Genomic DNA, 26,836 nt, shown 5'->3' on the forward strand with positions numbered 1-26,836 from the left:
GGCAGGTAAAGGGAAGAATTGTTGGATTTTCAGCCTCTTGGCTGAGTGTGTGCAGGGGATTTAGGTACTCCAAACTGAAAGTCATATCATGGGGAGGAGTATTGCCTTTTGATGAGGGTTTAATCTGCGCCCAATAGACGACTGGAGTTTAATCGCAGGCAACAGATGGGCTTTTACATGCGTTCAGTGGTAAATTGAGGAGACATCTGCACACGAGAGTTACTGGTGGTCCAGGCCATTGCAAGGGGATTGAAGGAGGATTTGTGTTAGCTCTACGCAAAGGAGAACACTTATTAGGTAGAGTTCAAAATGGCTAATAAATCCTCTCAGTCCTTGAAGAAAAATAATCTGAACAGAAAACAAAAAAATCAAGGGTCAAGGTAGATGTTCTCTTGCTGGTGAGCTGCTGAGGCTGAGCTCAAACCCCTCCTTTGTCTCGGGAACCTCTACAGTTTCTGTCTGTGAAAAGAGCATTGCAAGTTCCGATCTGTTGATTGCATTCAAATCATCACCCCTGGCATCCAATCCATCATTAAAAGGACAGTGGGGTAAAGCACCACTTCAGCTGATTGGAATAATCCTCTGTAGAGTCATGTGATAATGGTGCTCCCGAACTGGGAGGCTCAGATAATTATGGTAATTCGCAGCCATTCAGAAAGCAGGATAAGCTCAAAAGCTTTGGAGGTATGAGGAAATGGCCAGTGCACATGGCGATTCTGCGTATTTCTGCACAGCTACTCACTGAAAAGAGTTTGCAAGCATTAGTTTGTTATCAACATACTTTTTGTTGTATTGTGGGAGCCTGTACTCTAAACGCCACAAGACATTGGGACTATTGCTCTAAGCCTCACTAGGGATTTTGAGCCTGTATAAATTTATCTGAATAGGTTTTAATTTAAATACACTTAGAATAAAAATGGGTTCAGACAAGCTTTAATAAGCTTTTCATGGAGAAGGTTCTAACAGACTAGATGATGATAACTGAATTGTGATAAACTTCTATCCAATATTTCTCTTGGTGTGCACAAGCAATAACAGATAACAACCAGGGAACAGAACCTCTTTATTGATTCAATCGTGAAGCTCTGTTTTATTACAAATGATTATGAAATTCTACTGCTGTTGTGGGCAGTGTATTCTACTATCCCATCCATTTGTCCATAGACAGAAACTGTGATAATGACAATGCATGAATAGGCCATTGAGTCAAAGAGCAGAGAAGGAGGCCATTCGGCCCATCATGCCTGTGCCAGGTCTTTCAAAGAGCTATCCAGTTAGTCCCACTCCCCCGTTCTTTCCCCATAGCCCTGCATTCTTTCCACTTTAAGTATTTATCCAACTCCCTTTTGAAAGTTACTATTGAATCTGCTTCAACTGTGCTTTCAGGCAGTGTTTTCCAGATCATAACTGCATGAAAAGATTCCTCTTCATTCCTCCTCAGATTCTTTTACCAATTAACGTAAATCTGTGTCCTCTGGTTTATTGACTCTCCTGCCACTGGAAACAATTTCTTCCTATCTACTGTACCAAAACACCTCATACTTTTCAATACCTCCATTAAATCTCCCCTTAACCTTCTCTGCTCGAAGGAGAATGATCCCAGCTTTTCCAATCTCTCCATATAACTGAAGTCCCTCATCCCTGATACCATTCTAGTAAATCTCCATGCTTTTGTACTCTGTGTCTCTATTGTTACGACCAGGTGTGAAAGGTTTCTAGGGACCCCTGTCAGCCTTCACCTGGTCTTACCATAACAGGATTTTCTTAGGTTTAAAGCAGAAAAGTTGAAATTTATTAAACTTGAACTTAAACTCTAATTCGGTTGACGCCTATTGATACACGATGTGCCCACACTAGCATGCATACGCGATACACACATGCTAATAGAGACAGAAAAGAGCAGAAAAAAAATAAAGAGGAAAGGTTTGAAGCAATATCTGAAGAGTTTTTGTTACGGTTCTTTGAGTTCACTGTAGAGTCGTTGATTGTAGGTAGATCTTGCTTTTCATTGGCGCCCAGTATTCTTCTTAAACCTTGTTCACTGTAGGAGACTTTTCTCTCTTGGGGTTCATGTGTCTTCAGTGGATTGAGAGGCTTATGAGAAAGAGATGGGATCAGATAGGAGAGATCTCAGTCCAGGAGCAAACAGTCTTTCTGAGTTCAACCTCTCTGTGGCTAGTTCAAAAGACGCTGGAAAAGCCAGTTAATCATGTGACCAGCTTGGATTGTATCACCTTAGCAGTCTCTGGAATGCTCCTCTTCCACACAGTACTGGTGACCAAGATCCACTGTGGGTTGAATGTGTCAGGGAATGGTCCTTTGTCCTTCCAAGCACTGCCTGTTAATAGTCACGGCTGATCTGTTTAACAAGTCATTTCCTCGCTCCAGCAAAATTTTAAAATCAATGTTCATGACAAAATTAATGTGCCTCATTCTTGGCAGGTGGGGGCCTAGCATGACACTATTTATAAAGCAAGGTACCATATCCTTTTTTAACATCCTTTTCAACTTATCCTGCCACCTGTAAGGATTTGTTATGTAAATCCCCAGGGCTCTCTGTTCCTGCATCAGCTTAAAATTGTACCAGTTAGTTCACATTGTTTCCCCTTATTCTTTTTCCCAAAATGCATCATTTCACACTGCTCTGCATTAAATTTCATCTGCCATGTGCCAGTCTCTCTATGTCCTCTTGAAGTCGGTTGCTATTTGCCTCACTGATTACCACATTTCTAAATTTCGTACCATCTGCAAACTTTGAAATCATGCCCTGCATACACACACCCAGTAAAGGCCTTCTTGGGTCTGCAAAAAAAAAACCTGACCCAAGCCCAACAGAACCACATCCGACCCGAGCCCGACCCGACCCGAGTCCTTCCATTTTTTCCCGCGCCCGACCCAACCCGACCATTAGTTAACATACCTTCCGTTTTTCTCTTTGTTGCTGATCTGCATAAGTCTAAAATAACTGTCACAAAACCACCTTTCTAGTCCAAAAATTAAATTAACATTCAAGCCACTTACCTGTGATAGAGCGTGTCTGACCCCGCCCAATCTGAGCCCGAATGCCGGACCCGGAAGTGCAACCCGACCCGACCCGAACCCGACACATGTTGTCGGGCCATGTCGGGTTCGGGTCGGGTAGCAGGCCTTTAACACCCAGTTCATTAATAACTATGAAGGAGCACTTTTCTTAATACTGACCCCTGGGGGACACCACTGTATACTTCCCTCCAGTCTGACAAACAATTGTTCACCACTGCTCTCTGTTTTCTGTCCATTAGCTAATTTTGTATCTGTGCAGCCACTGCCCCTTTAATTCCATTGGTTTTCATTTTGCTAGAAGTCTATTATGTGGTACTTTATCATTCACCTTTTGAAAGTCCACATACACAACAACTCATCAACACTTTCTGTTACTTCATGAAAGAACACAATTAAATTTGTCAGACATGATTTGCCTTTAACGAAACTGCGCTGTCTGTCATTTATTAACCTTTATTTCCACAAGTGACAGTTAGTTTTGTCCAAGATTATTTTTTCTAAAACTCACTCCACCATCGATGTTAGGCTGAGTGGCCTGTAGTTACTAAGTTTATCCCTCTCTCCTTTTTTGAACAGGGGTGTAACATTTCCCATCTCCAGTCCTCTGACACCACTCCCATATCTCAGGAGGATTGGAAGATTGTGGGCGGAGCCTCCTCTATTTCCACCTTTACTTCCCTCAGCAAACTAGAATGCATTCCATCCAGACCAAGCAACTTTTCTACTTTGAGCACTGTTAACCTTTTTAAGGATCTTCTCTTTATATATTGCTATTCTATCCAATAATCACCACTGCCTCCCCCTTTACTGTTATTGTTCGCAACATCCTCTTCTTTAGTGAAGACAGATGATGGTGAAATGCATTAATGGAGGATTAAAACACTTTGGGACATCTTGAGGTTGTGAAAGGCGCTACATAAATGCAAGTCTTTCTATCCTGATGGGTTTCGCTTGCTGAAAAAAAATCCCAATCAGAAATGTTGCTGCTGGTGTCACTTTGAACCAACAGAAGCTCCATCAGGAATCTGACCTGGAATCTGCCATCCCTCCACCCAGATACCCTCCACACTTCCACTCCCCTACCCTCCATGCCTCCACCCCACACCCCTACCCCTACCCCCACCCCCAACCCTCCATGCCTCTACAAGGAAAGAAACAGGAACACAGAAACAGGCCATTCAGTCCAACAGGTCTCTGCTGGTGTTTATGCTCCACACGAACCACCTCACCTTTTCTCATGTAAGCCCATTAACTAAACCAGTTAAGGGAGAATCCAGCAATTCCTTTTCACTCAAAGGGGTTGAGTAAACTTAAATGCAATGCCTAGAAGCGATCGATCCAGCATCAGATTGAGCTGTTTTGTTAATATGTGTAATATGGGACATGAAGAAAGGATCAGGATTTGGGATTAAAAAGACCAAAAGGTAACCTAACTAACAAAAAGGTAGAGCTTGTTCAATGGGCTGAGTGGCCTGCTCAGGTCCTTGTGCTACTGTCTACTCATAAATTTAGCAGAAGCAGGCCTGAGTGATTCTATCAGTTTCTAGAAGATCAAGCAATGGACAGTCATTCCATTTAATTGTAGTTTGTCAATATAATGTCATGTGAAGAACTTATATCCTGTAAATAATCGACAAACACACTTAGCAGACAAACTTAACTGCTTGCATATATTTTAAGATAAATTGATGATAAATGTACCTATTTTTGCCAACTTCAGTGATTTGCTTACGTTGTTTCGTTGTAAACTTTAAAAGGCTGACACTTTACAACTTCTAGAACTTTCCATATTATTTTGTGCTCACAAATTAAACAAGGTGTGGAACAATCTTTGAGAGCAAATAGTTAAAACAAACTAGTTGTGAACAAACTGGTATGATACAACTGTTTCAGTAACGAGCTACATATTGATTTATTTTCAGTTTGTGAAATAGTTTGGCCAGCTCTAAGAAAATGCTGCCTCCTAGTGGAATTATAGTCAGGAATTAGATTTAAGGAACACTTTAAACCTCCTGATAAGCATCAGAGCAAAGGCTGCTACTCCAGTGTATTAAAGCAAATATTTACTACTTGGGATAAGGAATAAACATTGTAACTCAGATGTGTCTAAATTGGAATACAGCTATGCATTACATGACTGAATATAATTGTACTATATTGTGAGTGTCAGTTCTGATGATTGAAATATTTCTTGCAGCAAAGGGCTAGTCAATGAATTGAAGCATCAGAGTAGACTCTTTCAATACCTGAGTCAAGCCTGCAGGACATAGCAGATTGCAAGTCAATGACCAGAAGTCCCGACTGAGGCAAACGTCACAATTAATGTTCCTTCTAAAGGAGTGGAACAATTACAAACCCATTAAACTATAAGCAAAAGCACTTGACATCCCAGTGATCAATATTAGTTTAGAGATACAGCCCTGAAACAGGCCCTTCGGCCCACCAAGTCTGTGCCGACCATCAACCACCCATTTTATACTAATCCTACATTCCTACCACATCCCCACCTGTCCCTATATTTCCCTACCATCTACCTATACTAGGGGCAATTTATAATGGCCAATTTACCTATCAACCTGCAAGTCTTTTGCTTGTGGGAAGAAACCAGAGCACTCGGAGAAAACCCACACAGACACAGGGAGAACTTGCAAACTCCACACAGGCAGTGCCCAGAATTGAACCTGGGTCGCTTGAGCTGTGAGGCTGCAGTGCTAACCACTGCACCACTGTGCCGCCCTAATATGATACATATTAATTACGCACATCACCTTGCTGTACTTGAAACAAACTACCATTTTGCCATATGACAAGATCAGTCTGAAGCATATGGCATCCACTTGAACAATCAACTTGACTTTCTATGAGTAACTGGGGGGAGGAATCATTCCCTCTCTGTACAACTCATTCCACTTTCTCACAAACTGACCCCACTCTGCTGTCATCACTCAATTTACAAATGCTATGATGCTCACAATCTACAAATTCCCAGAAATATACATCATAGAGAGATTCATCTGGTCTGAAACAAGACAAATCCTTAATCCATCACAGGAGACTCACACAGCATCTCAAAAGAAAATGAGTTCATTCAATTAGACACACTGTGACTCATTTTCAATAAGATTTCGAGAGGCTTTTGTTATTCTGTCTTATCCTTAAATCACAGCTACAGCTTCATTTCCTGATTGATATCTGAAGGTAGTTGCACGCAGACTGAAGGAAGTCGGAACATAGGAACAGGAGAAGGCCATTCAGCCCCTTGATCCTGTTCAGCTCCCATTCAATGAAATCATGGCTGATCTGCGATCTAGCTCCATTTACCCGCCTTTGCCCCATACCTTTGGTTAACAAAAGTCTATCAATCTCAGATTTAAAATTAGCGATAGATATAGCATCAATTGCCGTTTGCAGGAGAGAGTTCCAAACATCTACCACTCTTTGCTTGTAGAACAGTTTCCTAATTTCACTCCTGATAGGTCTGGCTCTAATTTATAGTCTCTGCCCCCAGTCCTAGATTCCCCAACCAGCGGAAATACTTTCTCTCTATCTACTCTATCTGTTCCCCTGAATATCTGGAAAATGCAGATCAAATAACTCTTTAACCTTCAAAATTCCAGGGAATACAGCACTAGTTTGTGTAATCTCTCCTTGTAGCTTACCTCTTGGAGTCCAAGTATCATTCTGGTAAATGTATTGCAATCACCATCTACAAACAGAGAACAAACAATTTATGACTAAAACCCCAGCTATGATCCTTCTCTCCTGTTCTGATCTATTTTCACATTTGACCTTCTCTACCAGCAGGATCCTTTAGTTAAGACACCAAACAGACATCTGTAACAGAATAAAAAGTGCTGCTGAATTTCAGTAAAACTATATTACTAATTTTGTAATATTCTTAGATGTACTGTAAACATGTACTGATAGGGAATCCCCAGTAACACAATTCAGTTTATTTAAAGGAACAGTAACACACAAAATGCATCAACTGTTATGAAAATGTGTTTCAAGAACTACTTTATCTTCAAGGGGTATTTTTGACCTATGCTTACAAACGTGCAAAACACTCAGTTCTGTTTAAGTGAAGTCTGTCATTGGAAAGTGTTGCTTGATTGGTTATATCAATCTCTCATGTGAATCAGAAAGTTGCTTGAGCTGTTGTTTGATAAGACAAAGAGACAATCTGAGAGCTACCCAGATGAGTCTGTTTTGATAGCACTGGAGTCTAGAGCAGGAACTTTGGGGCAGTAACTTTCGAAAGCTGGCAGCCTCTGCTCCCAGCAGAGGTTTGAGCTGGAATTGGAACAAGTGGAATCACCTCCCAGTAACTGAAAGAGAGAACTTGCTGTTAATGTGCTGCTGTGAAAAATTTCAGCAAAGTGATTAATACATAAAAAATTAATGGGATAAGATTTTATTAAAATAAGAGCTAAAAGATATTAAAAGAATATGTTAAGTTTGTTACTTATATTGCATAGTGTTTATGATCATTTTAATTTTGCTGCCCATTGTCCTTTGTTACTACTTGTTTGCAGATAAAATTCTTGATAAATTTCTGATCTAAGGAGCAGGAACTATGTTGAATACAATAAGCATCTTACAGTAAGTGGGATGATTGTCATCCCACGTGGTCAAGGCTGAGGGAAAGGTAAAGTTTCAAGAGCTTGAGCTTCATAAGCCCCCTTACAGGAACAAGCATTAAACCAATGAGTGAGAAGATAAGGATCCAAATCCCTGAAATATTAACAACTTAGGGACATTGTAACACCTCTCTGCAGGATACCCGATGGAATCTGTCATGTGGGGAGACAGTTACTTCTCGGTATTAGCAGTGAGTGTTCTGGTGACATAAATAGCCTAGCTTGTTCTGACATCCCCTCTGAAAGAAGATACATGGGAGAAATTAGGACCCCCAAGAGAAGGAATAGTTCATTCGGAGAATGGTTTTGTTGTGAACGTAGGGGCAGGGCGAGACTGGAATCTCAGAGCTGCTGATGGTAGATAGCAGTAAGGTTGGATTTTAAAAATACATTCATCATATACTCACCCACAGTACAGTGACAGGTCCAGAGAACTTGCTATAACCAGCAAACAGCTGCTGGATAGAGAGAGGAATCTGCATCCCCACATTCAACCTCAGTGTGATACAAAAGTCGTCTCAAAGGGACCTGAGCATTTGCATCATGTCTTGACACAGCTGAAATTAGACAACAGCATTAACTTGCATTTATATAACGCCTTAAAGTAGAAAAGTATCCCAAGTGATGGTCAAACAAAATTTGACACTGAGTCACATAAGGACACAGGTGACCAAAAACTTGGTCAAAGAGGTAGGTTTTAACAAGTGTCTTAAATGAAGAGAGAGAGAGGTGGAGAGATTTAGGGAGTGAATTCCAGAACTTAGACCCAGGCACCTGAAGACACAGCCTCCCATGCTGGACTGATTAAAATCAGGGATGCACAAGAGGCCAGAATTGGAGGAGTGGTGAGATCTCAGAGGGTTGTGGGGCTGGAGGAGATTACAGAGATAGGGAGGGACGAGGTCCTGGAGGAATTTGAAAACAAGGATATTCCAGTTCTGAACAATTCAGAGAGGATAATGAGAGGTGCCCACAGCAAATAGGAGAGCTTTTTCTCAATCAAAAGAATGATCCCAGCACACTAGTGTTGGTTAGTAGAGCTGATCTCATATACTGAAGCACACAGACATAGGACTCAAGTTTCCACCAATTACAGATGTGCTGTGAAGCCAGCAGTATAACTTGATGTCACTAACATATGGTAGTGTGCACACCTGCCTGCAGTGTAACTGCAGCATAAAATGATCTGTGATCGAGGACCATTTAATCATTCTGCTATAATTCCCCAATGGCCTTCGCCCACTGTTCCCAAATAATACAGCACATATGTTGGTCAGTAGTCCAATACCTTCTGAGGAAAGACTCACTTCTGGGATGTGGCATGGTGGAAATGTCAGAGGAGATTAAATTCAGTTTGGATCAATAGATTCAGCCTGTTAAGTATTGAATGCAATTTCAGACAAATGAACCATTTATAATGAGAAACCTGTATCAAGTGGTTTACATTCTGCATTGGGAAACTGGAGCTTAAGCGCAATAGAATGCAGTGTGCATGTACAAGATGCAGTTGCTGCAAGATTTTAAAAAATTCATTCTTGGAATGTGGGCATTGCTGGTATTTATTGCCTGTCCCAAATTGCCCTTGAGAAGGTGATAGTGAGCTGCCTTCTTGAACCACTGCAGTCTGGATAGTAATGAGGGAGTAATTCTGTTCCAGCATTCCCAAAGCATGAATGATTGACAGTGAGACCTCGGGATAGATACAAAGCTGACTTCCTCAAGATGTTAAAGGCTATCACTCTGCAAAAACAGCCTGATGTGGCCACAATTTGATAACTGCTGACAGGGATAACACTCTATGTGGAATAATAATGATCCTGAATCAAGGTTTTGATATAACGTACTAATATTTCAACGTGAATTACTTGCATTAATGAACCAAAAAGCAAACAGATTCATTCAGCTGAGTGGAACATAACACTAGAAATTTCATTTTAATATCAAACAACTTAATATGCTACATTAATGGAATTGGTTGCATAAACTTGGCTTGTATTCCCCTGAGTTTAGAATGTTATGGGGTTGATCCGATCGAGCTGTTTAAAAGGCTTGAAGCATTTGATGAGGTCGAGGCAGAGAAACTATTTCCTCTGCTGGAGTAGTGAAGAGCGAGGGGGAATAGTCTTAAAATTAGAACCAGGCCATTCAGGAGTGAAATCAGGAAGCACTTTTCTCATACAAAGAGTAAGAAGGAGTTCGATATAGCTCTTGGGGCGAAAGGGATCAGAGGATATGGGGGGAAAGTGGGAACAGGTTCCTGAGTTGGATGATCAGCCATGATCATATTGAATGGTGGAACAGGTTTGAAGGGCTGAATGGCCTACTCCTGCTCCTATTTTCTATGTTTCTATGTAATGGAAATCTAGAACTCTCTTCCCCAAAAGGCTGTGGATGATCTGGAGTTTTCAAGGCTGAGATTGATATATTTTTCTGAGGTAAGATTGAATTGAAGTACAGATCAGCCAGGATCTAATTTAATGTTGGAACAGGCTCGAGGGGCTGAATGGCCTCCCCCTAATGTTCCGAGAGCCATGTGTTTTCTGAGGACATTGTTTTAATATCTGTGAAGTGATGATGATGAACTTTTTGCTTCACACTGGAATACATTAAAAGTAACAGATCAGAGGCCAGATTTAGCACAGAATTGTTCCGAATCTCTGCAAGAGCAAACGATCTGAAATTTTAATTACATAAAAGACATTGCTCCTCAATGCATTCTCTTTTAGCAAATGAGAAATAAGGATTTCAACATCATTTCCTGCTTTTTGAGGGTTTGTTTTGAATTTTCGAGTGTTCTTACAGCCCCATTCATTGCTCAATTGGTAAGGTCAAGTTTTATTATCACAGTTGTTGAACAGAATCACAATGCATACATACACTCGATTTTAATTTCCTGCTCACATACATGACTCAGTTATATAAAGTCAGTGCACATAGCTCCTAAGTCTCTCTGCTTATAAGGAACATTAAGGAGTTATCTGTCATAGAGTCATAGAGTCGTACAGCATAGAAACAGGCCCTTCGGCCCACCGCGTCCATGCCGACCATAATGCCTATCTATACTAATCCTACCTGCCTGCATTAATTCCATATCCCTCTATGCCTTGCTCATTCAAGTACCTGTCCAGATGCCTCTTAAATGTCGCTACTGTTCCTGCCTCCACCACCTCCTCAGGCAGCTCATTCCAGATACCCACTATTTTTTGTATGAAAAATTTACCCCTTTGATCCCCTTTAAACCTCCTCCCTCTCATCTTAAACCTATGCCCTCTAGTTTTAGTCACCCCTACCATGGGCAACAGACTCTGGCAATCTACCTTATCTATGCCTCTCATAATTTTATATACCTCTACCATGTCGCCTCTCAGCCTCCTTCACTCCAGGGAAAACAGACCCAGCCTATCCAATCTCTCATTATAACTCAAGCCCTCCAAACCAGGCAACATCCTTGTGAATCTTTTCTGCACCCTCTCTAGCTTAATCACATCTTTCCTGTAGTGCGGCGACCAGAACTGCACACAGTACTCCAAATGCAGCCTAACCAACGTTATGTACAACTGTAACTTGACGTCCCAACTCTTATACTCAGTGCCTCGGCCGATGAAAGCAAGCATGCCATACGCCTTCTTCACCACCCTGTCTACCTGTGTTGCCACTTTCAGGGAACTATGTACTTGCACCCCAAGGTCTCTCTGCTCAACAACACTCCCCAGGGCCCTGCCATTCACTGTACATGTCCTGCCCTGGTTTAACTTCCCAAAATACATCACTTCGCACTTGTCTGCATTAAATTCCATTTGCCAATCCCTTGCCCACTTTCCCAGTTGATCTAGTTGTCTTGATGTTCTGTGAGTTTAATTAGTTAGAGTAAATACAGCTTCAACCAGCCACATCTCTGGATGTTGTGCATGTGAATCACATTGTTTTAAGCTTGGTGTAGGTAATCAATATAAAGAATTGATAGTTGCAGTAAGATATAATTTTTGATGGAAGTATCTGTCCTGAATGGGCTTTATTTAATGTTACAAAATATGTCAGACTGCACAAAATACTGAACCATTCAGGAGATTCATTCTAGGAACCTGGTTTTGCCTGTATCCTATCCTGCACCGTCTCACTCATCGCAACACTGCTGCAGGAGTAGGCCATTCAGCCCCTCAAGCCTGTTCTGTCATGGCTGATCTGTATCTCAACTCCATCGACCTGCCTTGGTTTTTATAATCCTTCCTACTCTAGTGGAACAAAAATTCATGGTGCCAATTAGCCCTCAGTCCCCCATGTCGCCAATGTAAAATTCTCATCCTGAGGGTTAAATCTGTTCATAGTCTCTGTGAGCTCCTCCAGTTCTGCAACCCCTAAACACTCCACTCCTCTCAGTCTGGCCTCTTCTATCCCATCACTGATAAAGTGCCTTCAGCTGCTCAGTCTGGAATTCCTTACGGTACGATTTGTTGAAGCAGAAATGATTAGTGATGACATTGTGGTCCCAGTTTGTAATTACACATCTTCGCCTTCCCGGCCCAATCACAGGGAACCTTTAAAAGAAATAGTAGGGTCGGGTTTAGGTTTTAATGTACAAATGTGTTGTGTCTTTTCATGTGAGACCACCTACAATCAGCTGGCAGATTCCCTCAGGACGGTATGCAGCTGAAAAGTGAATTCTGGTATGAATGAGGGAGCTGAGTTTCTGTGAAGATTCTCCCGGTTGATCGCCAAAGTAACGGTGGTCGATTTGGGACAAGCGCCATAGAAATTGCACCATGATATTTTGGTAAGGTGGGGGGTCAATGTTCTGAGTCTTTGGTCATCCGCAGCTCATGGTATCTGGATCCTCACTCAGGACGCGAGAAATCTGAAGATCTACCGTCAGGTCTTCTTCAGTGGAAAAATGCACCTTCTCTGAGATTCAAAGCAGACTGCTTCGCTGTAATAAACGCAGCTGAACCTCCAGAGACTTCTGCTGGCGGATAATTCTCACCAGGATAGGTTTTCAAACCAGGCTCTTACCCCAGTGGCGTCCACATTGGGATCTGGGTTCCCTGACACTTCCCAATAAGGTCTTCAGAATTCAGCCTACCTGGGTTTAAGGGATATTGTAGGTTTTGAGTGAGGTATTTTTTGAGTTCTGTATTCTATATTTTGTTTGCTAAATCCCCGCTGCCGCCGAGAGTCAGGTGAGACTCTCTAGCTAGGAGCCGGGCAGTCTGATTGCTATGAGATCCTCTATATTTCCCATTTTGCTGTGACTGGGCTCCCCGCATGGCTCCTTCTAATCCAGGCCCTATTGCTAATGCCACCTATTAATTAAAACAAAAACAATTTCTAAAGTGATCGCACTGTTTTCCCTTTAAGCAGCTGACAGTGTTTTAAAGAAATTATATGGAGAGGCGGCTCCGGGGATTGGATGACTATTTACAGGGTTCACCTCACATAATAAAGTTTGAAAGCTGCTGTGATAAAAGTTGGAACGTGACTGAATGAACATAACTCCACGAGCTGCAGCAACCTCAGGGTCAATTTGTAAAGGGCAGCTCCATGGAGCCTGAAATAATCTCACTCAAGTTCCCAAAACTGAATTAAAAGTTATGCACAGAAAGCAAAAAACGAGAGGGGAGGGGGTTTGGGGGGAATGGGGGAAGACAGCATTCATGAAAATAACAGAACAATGAGCTGAACTTCAATTTGAAACATCAACATCTCACAGACCTGCGTCTGTCCCAGTCTGTGTTTGCAATTGTAGTTTATAGACCTGAACAAACCCAACACCCTGCTCATTCAAAGCAGGGTCATTGTGAATCATCGCTGCTGAACGTGCGGAGTGCAGGTCTGCTAGGTTTTGTCTTCACCGCTATTTATCCTTTGTGTGTTTCGAGTTACAGGCAATAGCTGAGTGCTGCAGGGCTGTTTTGTTGCAAATTATACTTTAGTTTTAGTGACTCTATAATAGGTTCAATGCCACCAACATTAGCAAAATCTTATCAAGAACACAAACACACAATCCTAAAAGCCAGTCTGAAAGGTACAACTGTCTTTTTTTTAATGTATTAATTCATGGAATGTGTATGGTTGGCAAAGCCACTGTGTGAAATTCATTGGAGTAAAACCAAAAAGCTCTAAACAAGTAGTTATAAGACAGTTGCCTCTAGATAAATGTTATGTATAGGACTTTGCTTTCAAGAGAATGGAAATGGGAGCTGAAGGGAAAGTGTAATAAGGACCACACTTTACTCATTTTAATCTGTGCTGGTGAGACAGGATTTCATATAAAAAGATGGATTTCTTGCTTGTAAAACCTCAGCAACCTAAAAGCAGCATAAGGCTGTTGGAACTATGGGTTGAACAAAACTTTTGTTCTAGAGGGTGCAAGAGAACAAAACCAAAAATGAAACCTCAAGATCTGCAGCCAGATACCAAATGGCACCAAATAAAACAAATATTATTAATGGATAAGTGACATATTCTTCATAAAAACTGCAAATGAGCCAACAAGTCTTTCCAATATTCGCATCTGCAGAGAGGGGCCAACAAGTAAAGTTTTAAATTGTCTGTTTCTGACTGATATATTTTCATTTTACATCCACCCACACTCTGTCCTCTCCTGGTCCTGTTTGATTTGCTTGACATGTTTTTTCTATTTGACTTTATATTTTCTTCTAATAAAAATCTGTTTTTCAATAAAGTTTATTCATGAAAACAATGGAACAATTTGAAAAGGCTATCGGGAAGAGGGCCTGAATGGTAGCTTTCACAGAGCAAGTACAGGAATGTTGGGCCAAATAGCCTTTTCTCTGTGTTGCAAAGTTCTATGATTCTATCTTAGTTGGGTATGAACTGCAAATGTTCTTCTCGTACTTCCTGATTCTGAAGTTACTTCAAACAGCCCCAAGTTCCTCAGGGTCATGTCCTAGGGCCAACCATCTTCAGTTGCTTCATCAATGACCTTCCCTCCATCATAAGGTCAGAAGTGGGGATGTTCGCTGATGATTGCACAATGTTCAGCACCATTCGCGACTCATCAGATACTGAAGCAGTCCGTGTAGAAATGCAGCAAGACTTGGACAATATCCAGGCTTGGGCTGAAAAGTGGCAAGTAATATTCAGGCCACACAAATGCCAGGCAATGACCATCTCCAACAAGAGAGAATCTAACCATCTCCTCTTGAGGTCCAATGGTATTACCATTGCTGAATCCCCACTATCAACATCCTGGGGGTTACCATTGACCAGAAACAGAATTGGAGCAGCCATATAAATGCTGTGGCTACAAGAGCAGGTCAGAGGCTAGGAATCCTGCGGCGAGTAACTTTCCTCCTGACTCCCCAAAGCCTGTCCACCATCTCCACAGCACAAGTCAGGAGTGTGATGGAATACTCTCCACTTGTCTGGATGAGTGCAGCTCCAACAACACTCAACAAGCTCGACACCATCCAGGACAAAGCAGCAGTGAGATTGGCATCCCATCTACAAACATTCACTCCCTCCACCACCGACGCACAGTGGCAGCAGTGTGTACCATCTACAAGATGCACTGCAGCAATGCACCAAGGCTCCTTCGACAGCACCTTTCAAACCCGCGACCTCTTCCACCTAGAAGGACACGGACAGCAGATGTATGGGAACACCACCACCTGCAAGTTCTCCTCCAAGCCACACACCATCCCAACTTGGAACTATATTGCCTTTCCTTCACTGTCGCTAGGTCAAAATCCTGGAACTCCCTTCCTAACAGCACTGTGGGTGTACCCGCACCAGATAGACTGCAGCGGTTCAAGAAGACAGCTCACCATCACCTTCTCAAGGGCAATTAGGGATGCTCACATCCCGTGGAAAAATTTTAAAAAGCACCACGGTAAGATAAAGAGAGAGTAACGACTGAAGACCTGCACAGACCTTTATTCAATAATTAATTCCTTCTCCAATTTCTACCCATGCTTAAAAAAAATTCTGCTTTTCAAGAATTCTTGGCAAGTTTTTCGAAAAAAGGCAAAAACACACTATACTCATTGAGAACAAACCACAAAGATATCAAATGTGATACCTTCTGTAATATAATTTTTAATAAGGTCTCACAAATCAGATACACACTTTCATTGTCTATAATCTATAAGCTGCCAAAGCAAATAAGATTTATTTCATTGTCTTCTATTCTTTGGAAACAGTTGTTTGTAACAATTTCCAGTTCATGTTAAGTCTAAGAATCACTCCTTCAATATTGAGCAGATGATTCACAACCATCTCCTCGAACCATTACAGGGCACCAGTGTTATTTCACGGTGATTACAAGGGTGAGATTTTTGGTAAAGCAGATCACGCCATTACCGTGACCTAAAATTCCAACTTGGTGAATGTGCTATTGAACTATGTGTGGATTACACTCGTTCATTTGGGTCCTCCACTGGGTCAGCTCTCAATGGCATCGTACAGCCAAGAGCAGAGTGTAGCAGACAGGTGACACAACAGTCATGAAGGAAAACTATTGGACTTTCATCATTCACAGCCCTGAAGGAAGGCAGCCTGATAACATGCCAACATTCAGAAGCTGTGCGGCCTGGTTATATACAAATGCACAGTGCCATGATGATGTTGTACCACTTTGGTTGATGAGGCTGGGTGATCAGTTGTTAATTTGCTCACGCACAGTGCTGGGGAACCAGGAACAATTCCCTCTTTAACCCCCAGCGATTCAGTCATTGGGAACTCCCAAGAAGTTTGCAGAAGTTGTCGGGCAGCATCTAGATCCTCTATGCTTGTTCTGTCACTTCACTTACAATGTCAGCTGGCAGTCGGGACTTCCTGGCAACGGGTCTGAGCTGGTGATATCAGAGGCGATTCTCTGCAGTACTCCAGAAACTGGAAAGATGGCAGGTGGAGGATCTCATTGGACTCCAGCAGAGGATAGCAGGATTCTGAGGACTTCCTGGGGTCAACATTCAAGATCCATATTTGGGACTGGGAGATCAGCAAAGACCTGGGGAAGGGGATTGTACTTAGAGGCTTGCTGAGAAAACTAAGGGGATGCTGCCACAAATGGGGGCACAAATTCTGTTGTGCCTTTTAAGAGATATAAATACTTTACTACAAATGGAGGGCGGGGGTACTGAGACAGAGGCTAAAAAGTAAATTGAAAAGGAACAAAAATAAAATGTGCTAGAATTACTCAGCAGGTCTGGCAGCATCTGTGGAGAGAGAAGCAGTATTAATGTTTCAGGTCTGTGACCTTTCATCAGAACCCATTCTTATCAATCTTGAAATCAAGAAATGTTTCCGATGAAGGGTCACTGACCCGAAACGTTAACTCTGCTTCTTTTTTCACAGATGCTGCCAGACCTGCTGAGTGGTTCCAGCATTTCTTGTTTTTATTTCAGATTTCCAGCATCCGCAGTATTTTGCTTTTATTTTAATGTTTCTAACCTTTGCCAGTTCTGACGAAAGGTCACAGACCTGAAACATTAACTCTGTTTCTCTCTCCACAAATGCTGCCAGACCTGCTGAGTATTTCCAGCATTTTTTGTTTTTGTTTCAGATTTCCAGCATCTGCAGTATTTTGCTATTATTTAAAAGGGACATTATTATGTACTTGAAAAGAAAGAATAGGGGGAAAGGGCAGGGGAATGAGATTACAGCAGGCAGTTTCAATTGGAAGTGACTTCAGGCGTGCTGTGTGAATTTTTATGCTGTTAATTCCTAGGAATTAATCACCTTTTCACTGAGAGAAAAGTGACTTTTGTTCCATCAGTCTGAGTTTCATTCAAGCCCAGGGATTAGGTATAAAGGCATGATGCCCTAACTCTGTACCACGTACTACCCTGCACCAGTTCAATGAATTTTATCCGAGATTTTCCTCAGCTGGATTACCAACATTACTAAGAAACCTGCCCTGGTTGCTGGGTGTTGGGAATGATTGGGAGACGAAGATGTCGCACCTGGTGTGAAACTATGTGTGGGACCTTTTCCAGAGACAGCCTCCAGATGACATTGCTGAGTTCCTGTATCACATGAGGCCCACAGCTCAGGTAGTACAACTCTCTGCTGTATCCATAGAGCTGGAAACATGCGAAAGGAAGTTCAAAATTCAAACTTGTTTAAGGAACTCTGACTGGTGGAAACAGGAGACTTTTACAGAATTGCTGATTTTCTCTTGATGTCAGCCAAAACTTGGGGTAATTGAAAACAAGGAAGACACTATCTTAAAATAATCAAGAGTAAGCCACATTGGTGTGGGACTGGAGTCACATATAGGCCAGACCGGGTAAAGATGGCAGATTTCTTTTCTTAAAGGAACCAGTTGGGTTTTACGACAATCTGTTAACTTCATGGTCACCATGGCAACAGCGTTAACTTCATGGTCACCATGGCACCAGTGTTTTACTTCCTGACTGACTTCAATCAACTCGACAAATCAGCACACAGAGATTTAAAAGTAACGTTGATCCTAAAGCAATTAAACTGAGGAATGATTTTTTTTTCAAAGTCCGCATTTATGAAACACTTGCTCGATGACAATCCTATGAGGAAAAAAAGCCAAACATTCCAGACAATCGAGCAGTTGATGGTTAACCAATCCCTTTTCCTTTTTATGTTTCAAACTGTAAATATTTTCTGTTAACCAGTTTTACAAGTTGGAGGAAAAAGAAAAATCATGAATACATGTACATGTACAGCGTCGGATAGAAAAACTTGACAACTAATTGAGTTACCGTTGACTAAATTGAGAAAAGAGGTACAGCCCACCAATCAGGAGAAGGCCACGCATTCCAAACAACATTAGTAGCAGGATCAGAAGGACGGACATGATTGGTTCAATGACTTGATTTCCCAGATTCCACCGTGGAAAGCCCATGTTAATCAATCGCTGATTCATGTCCGTAAACAGCGAGCGACCTTGATTGGCTTGTCCCTGATAAAGCTGGTTTGTATTCTCGGAGTTATGGATGAAACCCTGGCGGGAAAAGATAGGACAACAACAAAAAAAAATCAACATTCCAGCACCATTTTTGTTCCTGAGATTTATTACCCATTCCTAGTTGCCCCAAGTGAGCAGGTTAGGCTACTTTAGGAGGCAGCTAAGAGTCAACCACATTGGTGTGGGTCTGGAATCACATCTAGGACAGACCAGGTAAGGACGGCAGATTTCCTTCCCTAAAGAACAGTTGGGTTTTAATGACAATCTGACAGCTTCAGGGTTCCTTTACTAACACAAGATTTGTTCTTTAAATACTGAATCCGATTTGTTAAACTGGTGAGATTTGAACTCATGTTATTAGTCCAGTAACAGACCCACTGTGTTACTTACCCCTGTACTCACTCATAATCAGCATCAATGTAAGTCAGGCAGCTTAAAGGACAAACCTCTCAAGCCATGGTCAAGGTTAGAGATTAGAATAAATCCCTGCCCCTCTTACACAGCATCAGATTCTCGGGTAACAGAGTTGATTGAAGATCAGCTGAGACCTTTAAAAGGGACTTGTGACTGAAATTTGTTGAGAAACGAGATTAGGCGTTTTGGAGATATTAATCGCACTTCTCAATGTCTTTCAGAGATATAAAATAACAGACTGTTTCCAGCAGAGGAGGGTCAGTAACCAGAGGACACAGATATAAAGAAATTGGCAAAGAAAACAGAATCAATGTGAGGAAACTTTTTTTTTTACACAGTGAGTTGTTGTGATCTGGAATGCGCTGCCTGAAAGGGCGGTGGAAGCAGATTCAATAATAACTTTCAAAAGAAAAGGGAAAGAATTTACAGAGCTATGGGGAAAGAGCAGGGGAATGGGACTAATTGGAGAGCCCCACCAAAGAGCCAGCACAAGTCCAATGGGCTGAATGACCTCCTGCTGTGTTGTATCATTCTATGATTCTATGAACTTGCATTTATAAAGCACCTTTAGTATAGTAAAATGTCCCAAGATGCTTCACATAGGAATATTAGGATGAGTGACCAAAAGCTTGGTCAAAGAGGTAGGTTTTAAGGAGCGTCTTAGAGGAGGAGAGGGAGGCGGAGAGGTTATGGGAGGGAATTCCAGAGCTCAGGGCCCAGGCATTTAAGACTGAGCCGAGGAGGAATTTCTTCACTCAAAGGGTTGTGAATCTTTGGAATTCTCTACCCCAAAGGGTTATGGAAGCTCAATCGTTGAGTGTATTCAAGGCTGAGATCAATAGATTTTTGGATTTGAAGGGAATCAAGGGATTTGTGGATCGGGCAGGAAAGTGGAGTTGAGGTCAAGGGTCAGCCGTGATCTTAGTGAATGGGAGAGCAGGCTGGAGGGGCCGTAAAGCCTATTTTTCCTCTGATTTCTTACGTTCTCCTTACTCCTCTTCTCACCTTGTAGATGTCATTAGAAGGGATAGGATGAGATCACCCTGTTCTCCCTGTGTCTGCGTGGGTTTTTTCCGGGTGCTCCGGTTTCCTCCCACAAGCCAAAAGACTTGCAGGTTGGTAGGTAAATTGGCCATTATAAATTGTCACTAGTATAGGTGGGTGGCAGGGAAATATAGGGACAGATGGGGATGTTTGGTAGGAATATGGGATTAGTATAGGATTAGTATAAATGGGTGGTTGCTGGCCGGCACAGACTCGGTGGGCCGAAGGGCCTGTTTCAGTGCTGTATCTCGAATCTAATCTAAATCACCTTTATAAAATATAGGGTTCACCCTCAGCTGGAATATTGTGGCCAATTCTGAGCATCACACTTTAGGAAGGATGTCAAGGCCTTGGAGAGGGTGCGGAGGAGATTTACTAGAATGTTCCCAGGGATGAGGGACTTCAGTTACGTGGAGAGACTGGAGAAGCTGGGATTGTTCTCCTTAGAGCAGAGAAGGTTAAGAGGAGATTTAATCGAGGCGTTCAAAATCATGGATTTTGATGGTTCAAGTATTTCATTAAATTGTGTAAATAACCATTTCCAGTGGCAGAAGAGTTAGTAACACAGATTTAAGCTAACAGAGGAGATGGTGGTGTTGTGGTATTGTCACTAGGACTAGTGACCCAGGTATTCCCCTAGGGACATGGGTGCAAATCCCACCATAGCAAAAATCTAGAATTAAAAAAAAAGCTAGTTTAATGATGGCCAGGAAATCATTGTTGAGTATTGCCAAAAACCCAACTGGTTCACTAATGTCCTTTAGGGAAGGAAATCTGCTGTCCTTACCTGATCTGGCCTACATGTGACTCCAGACCCGTAGCAATGTGTTTGGTTCTTAAAATGTTCTCTGAAATGACGAAGCAAACCACTCCGTTGTACCTCAACACTAAAAGGTAGATAAGGAATGAAACCGAACGGATCACTCGGCATCAACCTAGGCAGCAGCAATGACAATGGCAAACCCAGCCCTGTCAACTCTGCAAAGTCCTCCTTACTAACATCTGGGGGATGTGGCAAAGTTGGGAGAGCTGTCTCACAGACTAGTCAAGCAACAGCCTGACATAGTCATACTCACGGAATCATAACTTACAATGTACCAGACACCACCATCTCCATCGATGGGTATGTCCTGTCCCACTGGCAGGGCAGACCTGGCAGTGCAGTGGTATACACTCGGGAGGGAGTTTCCCTGGGAGTCCTCAACATTGACTCCGGACCTCATGAAGTCTCATGGCGTCAGCCCAAACATGGACAAGGAAATTTCCTGCTGATTACCACCTACTATGGCAGCCCCCATCATCCCTCCCTCAGCTGATAAATCAATACTCCTCCATGTTGAACACCACTTGGAGGAAGCACTGAGGGTGGTAAGGGCACATAATGTACTCTGGGTGGGGGACTTCAATGTCCATCACCAAGAGTGGCTTGGCAGCACCACTACTGACCGAGCCCTAGAGGACATAGCTGCTAGACTGGGTGTACGGCAGGTGGTAAGGGAACCAAGAGGGGAAAACATTCTTGACCTCATCCTCACCAATCTGCCTGCTGCAGATGCATCTGTCCATGACAAGATTGGTAGGAGTGACCACCACACAGTCCTTGTGGAGATGAAGTCCTGTCCTCACAGTGAGGATACTCTCCATCGTGTTGTGTGGCACTACCACTGTCCTAAATGGGATAGATTTCCTACAGATCTAGCAACTCAAAACTGGGCGTTCATGAGGCGCTGTGGACCATCAGCAGCAGCAGAATTGTACTCAATCACAATCTGTAACCTCATGGCCGAGCATGTCCCCCACTCGACCATTACCATCAACCCTGGTTCAATGAAAAGTGCAGGAGGGCATGCCAGGAGCAGCACCAGGCATACCTCAAAATGAGGTGTCAACCTGGTGAAGCTACAACCCAGGACTATCTGTGTGCGTGTAAGCAGCATGCGATAGACAGAGCTAAGCGATCCCATAACCAACGGATCAGATCTAAGCTCTGCAGTCCTGCCACATCCAGCCGTGAATGGTGGTGGACAATTAAACAACTAACTGGAGGAGGTGGCTCACTGGCAGCACAGCAAGATCCCAGGAATTTTGAGGGGGCACTATTTCAAAATTCAAGAGCAGAGAAGGTAATTTTCTTTTAAGGAAATCTAGAGCAACTTGTTTGTCTTCTTTTAAGTGGGATGAGGAGGTAAATGGGCAGTAATGTCTTGGGACAGACGCACTTTGTTGAATAAGCCTGTCACCAGCTGGTAACTTTATAAACTTCTTCGCTCATATGTTGCAAAGGTCATTTGGCCCCTTTTAATCTGCCGCTGATTGACACCTACCTGCCGGGGTCTGTTCAAATCCTCTCTGCGCTGAAATGTTTTCCTAACCCGAGGATCGTCATCTTGCACAATGTCTCCATTCGCCAGAATACGAACCATTTTCCTGTAAACTGTCCCAAAGCCTGAGGAAGAGCAAAGAGGGAAAAGAGACAAGAGAGAATCAGCAAGGCTGCAAAATGCAAGTTGCACATCAGATTGCAATATCTGCTCAGCCCCTGTCCCTGTCCCATGCACAGAATTCCTTCCTGTTTTAATGCTGCCCACACCAAACACAGGCTCCGAAAGGAAATGACAGTCATCAGTGTTACAGAAAATAAACTCCGAGCGAACTGTTCCTTCCTCAAACCCTCTCCGCAGCTCCGGCATCGCGGGGCGGCAGAATGTTGCCGGACTGGGGAAAACCTCGTTCCCTCCCTCCCTCCCCAGCCTCAACTCTCTCCCTCACCAGCCTCAACTCTCCCTCCCCAGTCTCAACTCTCTCCCTCACCAGCCTCAACTCTCTCCCTCCCCAGTCTCAACTCTCTCCCTCCCCAGCCTCAACTCTCTCCCTCACCAGCCTCAACTCTCTCCCTCCCCAGCCTCAACTCTCTCCCTCCCCAGTCTCAACTCTCTCCCTCCCCAGCCTCAACTCTCTCCCTCACCAGCCTCAACTCTCTCCCTCCCCAGCCTCAACTCTCTCCCTCCCCAGCCTCAACTCTCTCCCTCACCAGCCTCAACTCTCCCTCCCCAGTCTCAACTCTCTCCCTCACCAGCCTCAACTCTCCCTCCCCAGTCTCAACTCTCTCCCTCACCAGCCTCAACTCTCTCCCTCCCCAGTCTCAACTCTCTCCCTCACCAGCCTCAACTCTCTCTCTCTCTCTCCCTCCCTCCCCAGCCTCAACTCTCTCCCTCCCCAGCCTCAACTCTCTCCCTCCCCAGCCTCAACTCTCTCCCTCCCCAGCCTCAACTCTCTCCCTCACCAGCCTCAACTCTCTCTCTCCCTCCCTCCCCAGCCTCAACTCTCTCCCTCCCCAGCCTCAACTCTTCCTCCCCAGTCTCAACTCTCTCCCTCCCCAGCCTCAACTCTCTCCCTCCCCAGCCTCAACTCTCTCCCCAGTCTCAACTCTCTCCCTCCCCAGCCTCAACTCTCTCCCTCCCCCCCAGCCTCAACTCTCCCTCCCCAGTCTCAACTCTCCCTCCCCAGTCTCAACTCTCTCCCTCACCAGCCTCAACTCTCCCTCCCCAGCCTCAACTCTCCCTCCCCAGCCTCAACTCTCCCTCCCCAGTCCCAACTCTCTCCCTCCCCAGCCTCAACTCTCCCTCCCCAGTCTCAACTCTCTCCCTCCCCCCCCCCAGCCTCAACTCTCCCTCCCCAGTCTCAACTCTCTCCCTCACCAGCCTCAACTCTCTCCCTCCCCAGCCTCAACTCTCCCTCACCAGCCTCAACTCTCTCCCTCCCCCCCCAGCCTCAACTCACTCTCTCCCTCCCCAGCCTCAACTCTCTCCCTCCCCAGTCTCAACTCTCCCTCCCCAGCCTCAACTCTCTCCCTCCCCAGCCTCAACTCTCTCCCTCCCCAGTCTCAACTCTCTCCCTCCCCAGCCTCAACTCTCTCCCTCCCCAGTCTCAACTCTCTCCCTCCCCAGCCTCAACTCTCTCCCTCCCCAGCCTCAACTCTCCCTCCCCAGCCTCAACTCGCTCCCTCCCCAGCCTCAACTCGCTCCCTCCCCAGCCTCAACTCTCTCCCTCACCAGCCTCAACTCTCTCCCTCACCAGCCTCAACTCTCCCTCACCAGCCTCAACTCTCTCCCTCACCAGCCTCAACTCTCTCCCTCACCAGCCTCAACTCTCTCCCTCCCCAGCCTCCACTCTCTCCCTCACCAGCCTCCACTCTCTCCCTCACCAGCCTCCACTCTCTCCCTCACCAGCCTCCACTCTCTCCCTCACCAGCCTCCACTCTCTCCCTCACCAGCCTCAACTCTCTCCCTCACCAGCCTCAACTCTCTCCCTCACCAGCCTCAACTCTCTCCCTCCCCAGCCTCAACTCTCTCCCTCCCCAGCCTCAACTCTCCCTCCCCAGTCTCAACTCTCTCCCCCCCCCAGCCTCAACTCTCTCCCCCCCAGCCTCAACTCTCTCCCCCCCCCAGCCTCAACTCTCTCCCCCCCCAGCCTCAACTCTCTCCCTCCCCAGCCTCAACTCTCTCCCCCCCAGCCTCAACTCTCTCCCCCCCAGCCTCAACTCTCTCCCTCCCCAGCCTCAACTCTCTCCCTCCCCAGTCTCAACTCTCTCCCTCACCAGCCTTAACTCTCTCCCTCACCAGCCTTAACTCTCTCCCTCACCAGCCTCAACTCTCTCCCTCACCAGCCTCAACTCTCTCCCTCACCAGCCTCAACTCTCTCCCTCCCCAGCCTCCACTCTCTCCCTCACCAGCCTCCACTCTCTCCCTCACCAGCCTCCACTCTCTCCCTCACCAGCCTCCACTCTCTCCCTCACCAGCCTCCACTCTCTCCCTCACCAGCCTCAACTCTCTCCCTCACCAGCCTCAACTCTCTCCCTCACCAGCCTCAACTCTCTCCCTCCCCAGCCTCAACTCTCTCCCTCCCCAGCCTCAACTCTCCCTCCCCAGTCTCAACTCTCTCCCCCCCCCAGCCTCAACTCTCTCCCCCCCAGCCTCAACTCTCTCCCCCCCCCAGCCTCAACTCTCTCCCCCCCCAGCCTCAACTCTCTCCCTCCCCAGCCTCAACTCTCTCCCCCCCAGCCTCAACTCTCTCCCCCCCAGCCTCAACTCTCCCTCCCCCCAGCCTCAACTCTCTCCCTCACCAGCCTCAACTCTCTCCCTCCCCAGTCTCAACTCTCTCCCTCACCAGCCTCAACTCTCTCCCTCACCAGCCTCAACTCTCTCCCTCCCCAGCCTCAACTCTCTCCCTCCCCAGTCTCAACTCTCTCCCTCACCAGCCTTAACTCTCTCCCTCACCAGCCTTAACTCTCTCCCTCACCAGCCTCAACTCTCTCCCTCACCAGCCTCAACTCTCTCCCTCACCAGCCTCAACTCTCTCCCTCCCCAGCCTCAACTCTCCCTCCCCAGCCTCAACTCTCTCCCTCACCAGCCTCAACTCTCCCTCCCCAGCCTCAACTCTCTCCCTCACCAGCCTCAACTCTCTCTCCTCCCCAACCTCAACTCTCTCCCTCCCCAGCCTCAACTCTCTCCCTCACCAGCCTCAACTCTCTCCCTCCCCAGCCTCAACTCTCCCTCACCAGCCTCAACTCTCTCTCCCTCACCAGCCTCAACTCTCCCCCCTCCCCAGCCTCAACTCCCCCCGCCCCAAATTCCCGTTTTCTGCACAGTTTCTACCCGAAGTTTAAACATTTTAGCGAAAAGCTATGGTCACAGTTAAACACTCACATTGTGGTCAGTTCAAAACCCACAACGATTCAGGATCTGAATGGGGCTGGAAGGTGTTAACAGTGTAGGTTAGAGAGGCTGACAGAGGAGAGCATTGTAATTTCGGGGGTGATTCTGATTTGGGTGTTGATTTTGATTTGGGTTTTGATTGTGATTGGGGGGTGATTGTGATTTCTGGGTTGATTTTGAGTTGGGGGTTGATTGTGATTTGGGGGTTGATTGTGAGTGGGGGGTGATTGTGATTTCTGGGTTGATTGTGATTTGGGGGTTGATTTTAAGTTGGGGGTTGATTTTGAGTGGGGGTGATTGTGATTTCTGGATTGATTGTGATTTGGGGGGTGATTGTGATTTGGGGGTTGATTTTGAGTTAGTGGGTTGATTGTGATTTGGGGGTTGATTGTGAGTGGGGGTGATTGTGATTTCTGGGTTGATTGTGATTTGGGGGTTGATTGTGATTTGGGGGTTGATTTTGAGTGGGGGTGATTGTGATTTCTGGGTTGATTGTGATTTGGGGGGTGATTGTGATTTGGGGGTTGATTGTGAGTGGGGGTGATTGTGATTTCTGGGTTGATTGTGATTTGGGGGTTGATTTTGAGTGGGGGTGATTGTGATTTCTGGGTTGATTGTGATTTGGGGGGTGATTGTGATTTGGGGGTTGATTTTGAGTGAGTGGGTTGATTGTGAGTGGGGGCTGATACTGGAGTTGGAATTATATCGTCGTTCCTTCACTGTCGCTGGGTCAAAATCCTGGAACTCCCTGACAACAGTGTGGGTGTACCTACCCCACATGGACTGCAGCGGTTCAAGAAGGCAGCTCACCACCACCTTCTCAAGGGCAATTAGAGATGGGCAATAAATGCTGGCCTGGTCAGTGACGCCCACATCCCAAAAGTGAATTAAAAAAACTCGGCCTCTAAGTTTATAAAGTGCCTTTAATGTAGATAAGGCATCACAATGTGAGTTGAAAGGGGTTACACACTTTTTAGCTGGGGGTTGGGGGGAGGGTAACTGAGGACCTTGTGGGCAGTTAGTTGTCCTTATGCCTCTGGAGAGGGGTAGATACCTGTTGTTCCTATGGGAGTGGGTGT

General features: G+C 44.9%; 1 protein-coding gene across 1 annotated transcript; it reads right to left on the reverse strand.

The window, feature by feature from the left end:
• Positions 1-18,228: 18,228 nt before the first annotated feature.
• On the reverse strand, positions 18,229-22,667 carry LOC137355312 (protein FAM241B-like). Its single transcript, XM_068020299.1, has 2 exons — positions 22,368-22,667; positions 18,229-18,621 (listed from the first exon to the last, which is right to left on the reverse strand). The coding sequence occupies exons 1-2, from the start codon at positions 22,464-22,466 to the stop codon at positions 18,376-18,378; spliced, it is 345 nt and encodes a 114-aa protein (XP_067876400.1). The 5' UTR covers positions 22,467-22,667; the 3' UTR covers positions 18,229-18,375.
• Positions 22,668-26,836: the final 4,169 nt, after the last annotated feature.

Source organism: Heterodontus francisci, chromosome 42 (assembly GCF_036365525.1).
Source record: "Heterodontus francisci isolate sHetFra1 chromosome 42, sHetFra1.hap1, whole genome shotgun sequence".
In the NCBI taxonomy this organism is placed as follows: domain Eukaryota; kingdom Metazoa; phylum Chordata; class Chondrichthyes; order Heterodontiformes; family Heterodontidae; genus Heterodontus; species Heterodontus francisci.

Excerpts from the sequence above, each read along its gene's own strand:
- LOC137355312 (XM_068020299.1), bottom strand. The coding sequence starts at position 22,466 with ATGGTTCGTATTCTGGCGAATGGAGACATTGTGCAAGATGACGATCCT. Across the intron at positions 18,622-22,367 it reads ATTTGAACAGACCCCGGCAG|GGTTTCATCCATAACTCCGA; the intron begins GTAGGTGTCAAT and ends TTTTCCCGCCAG.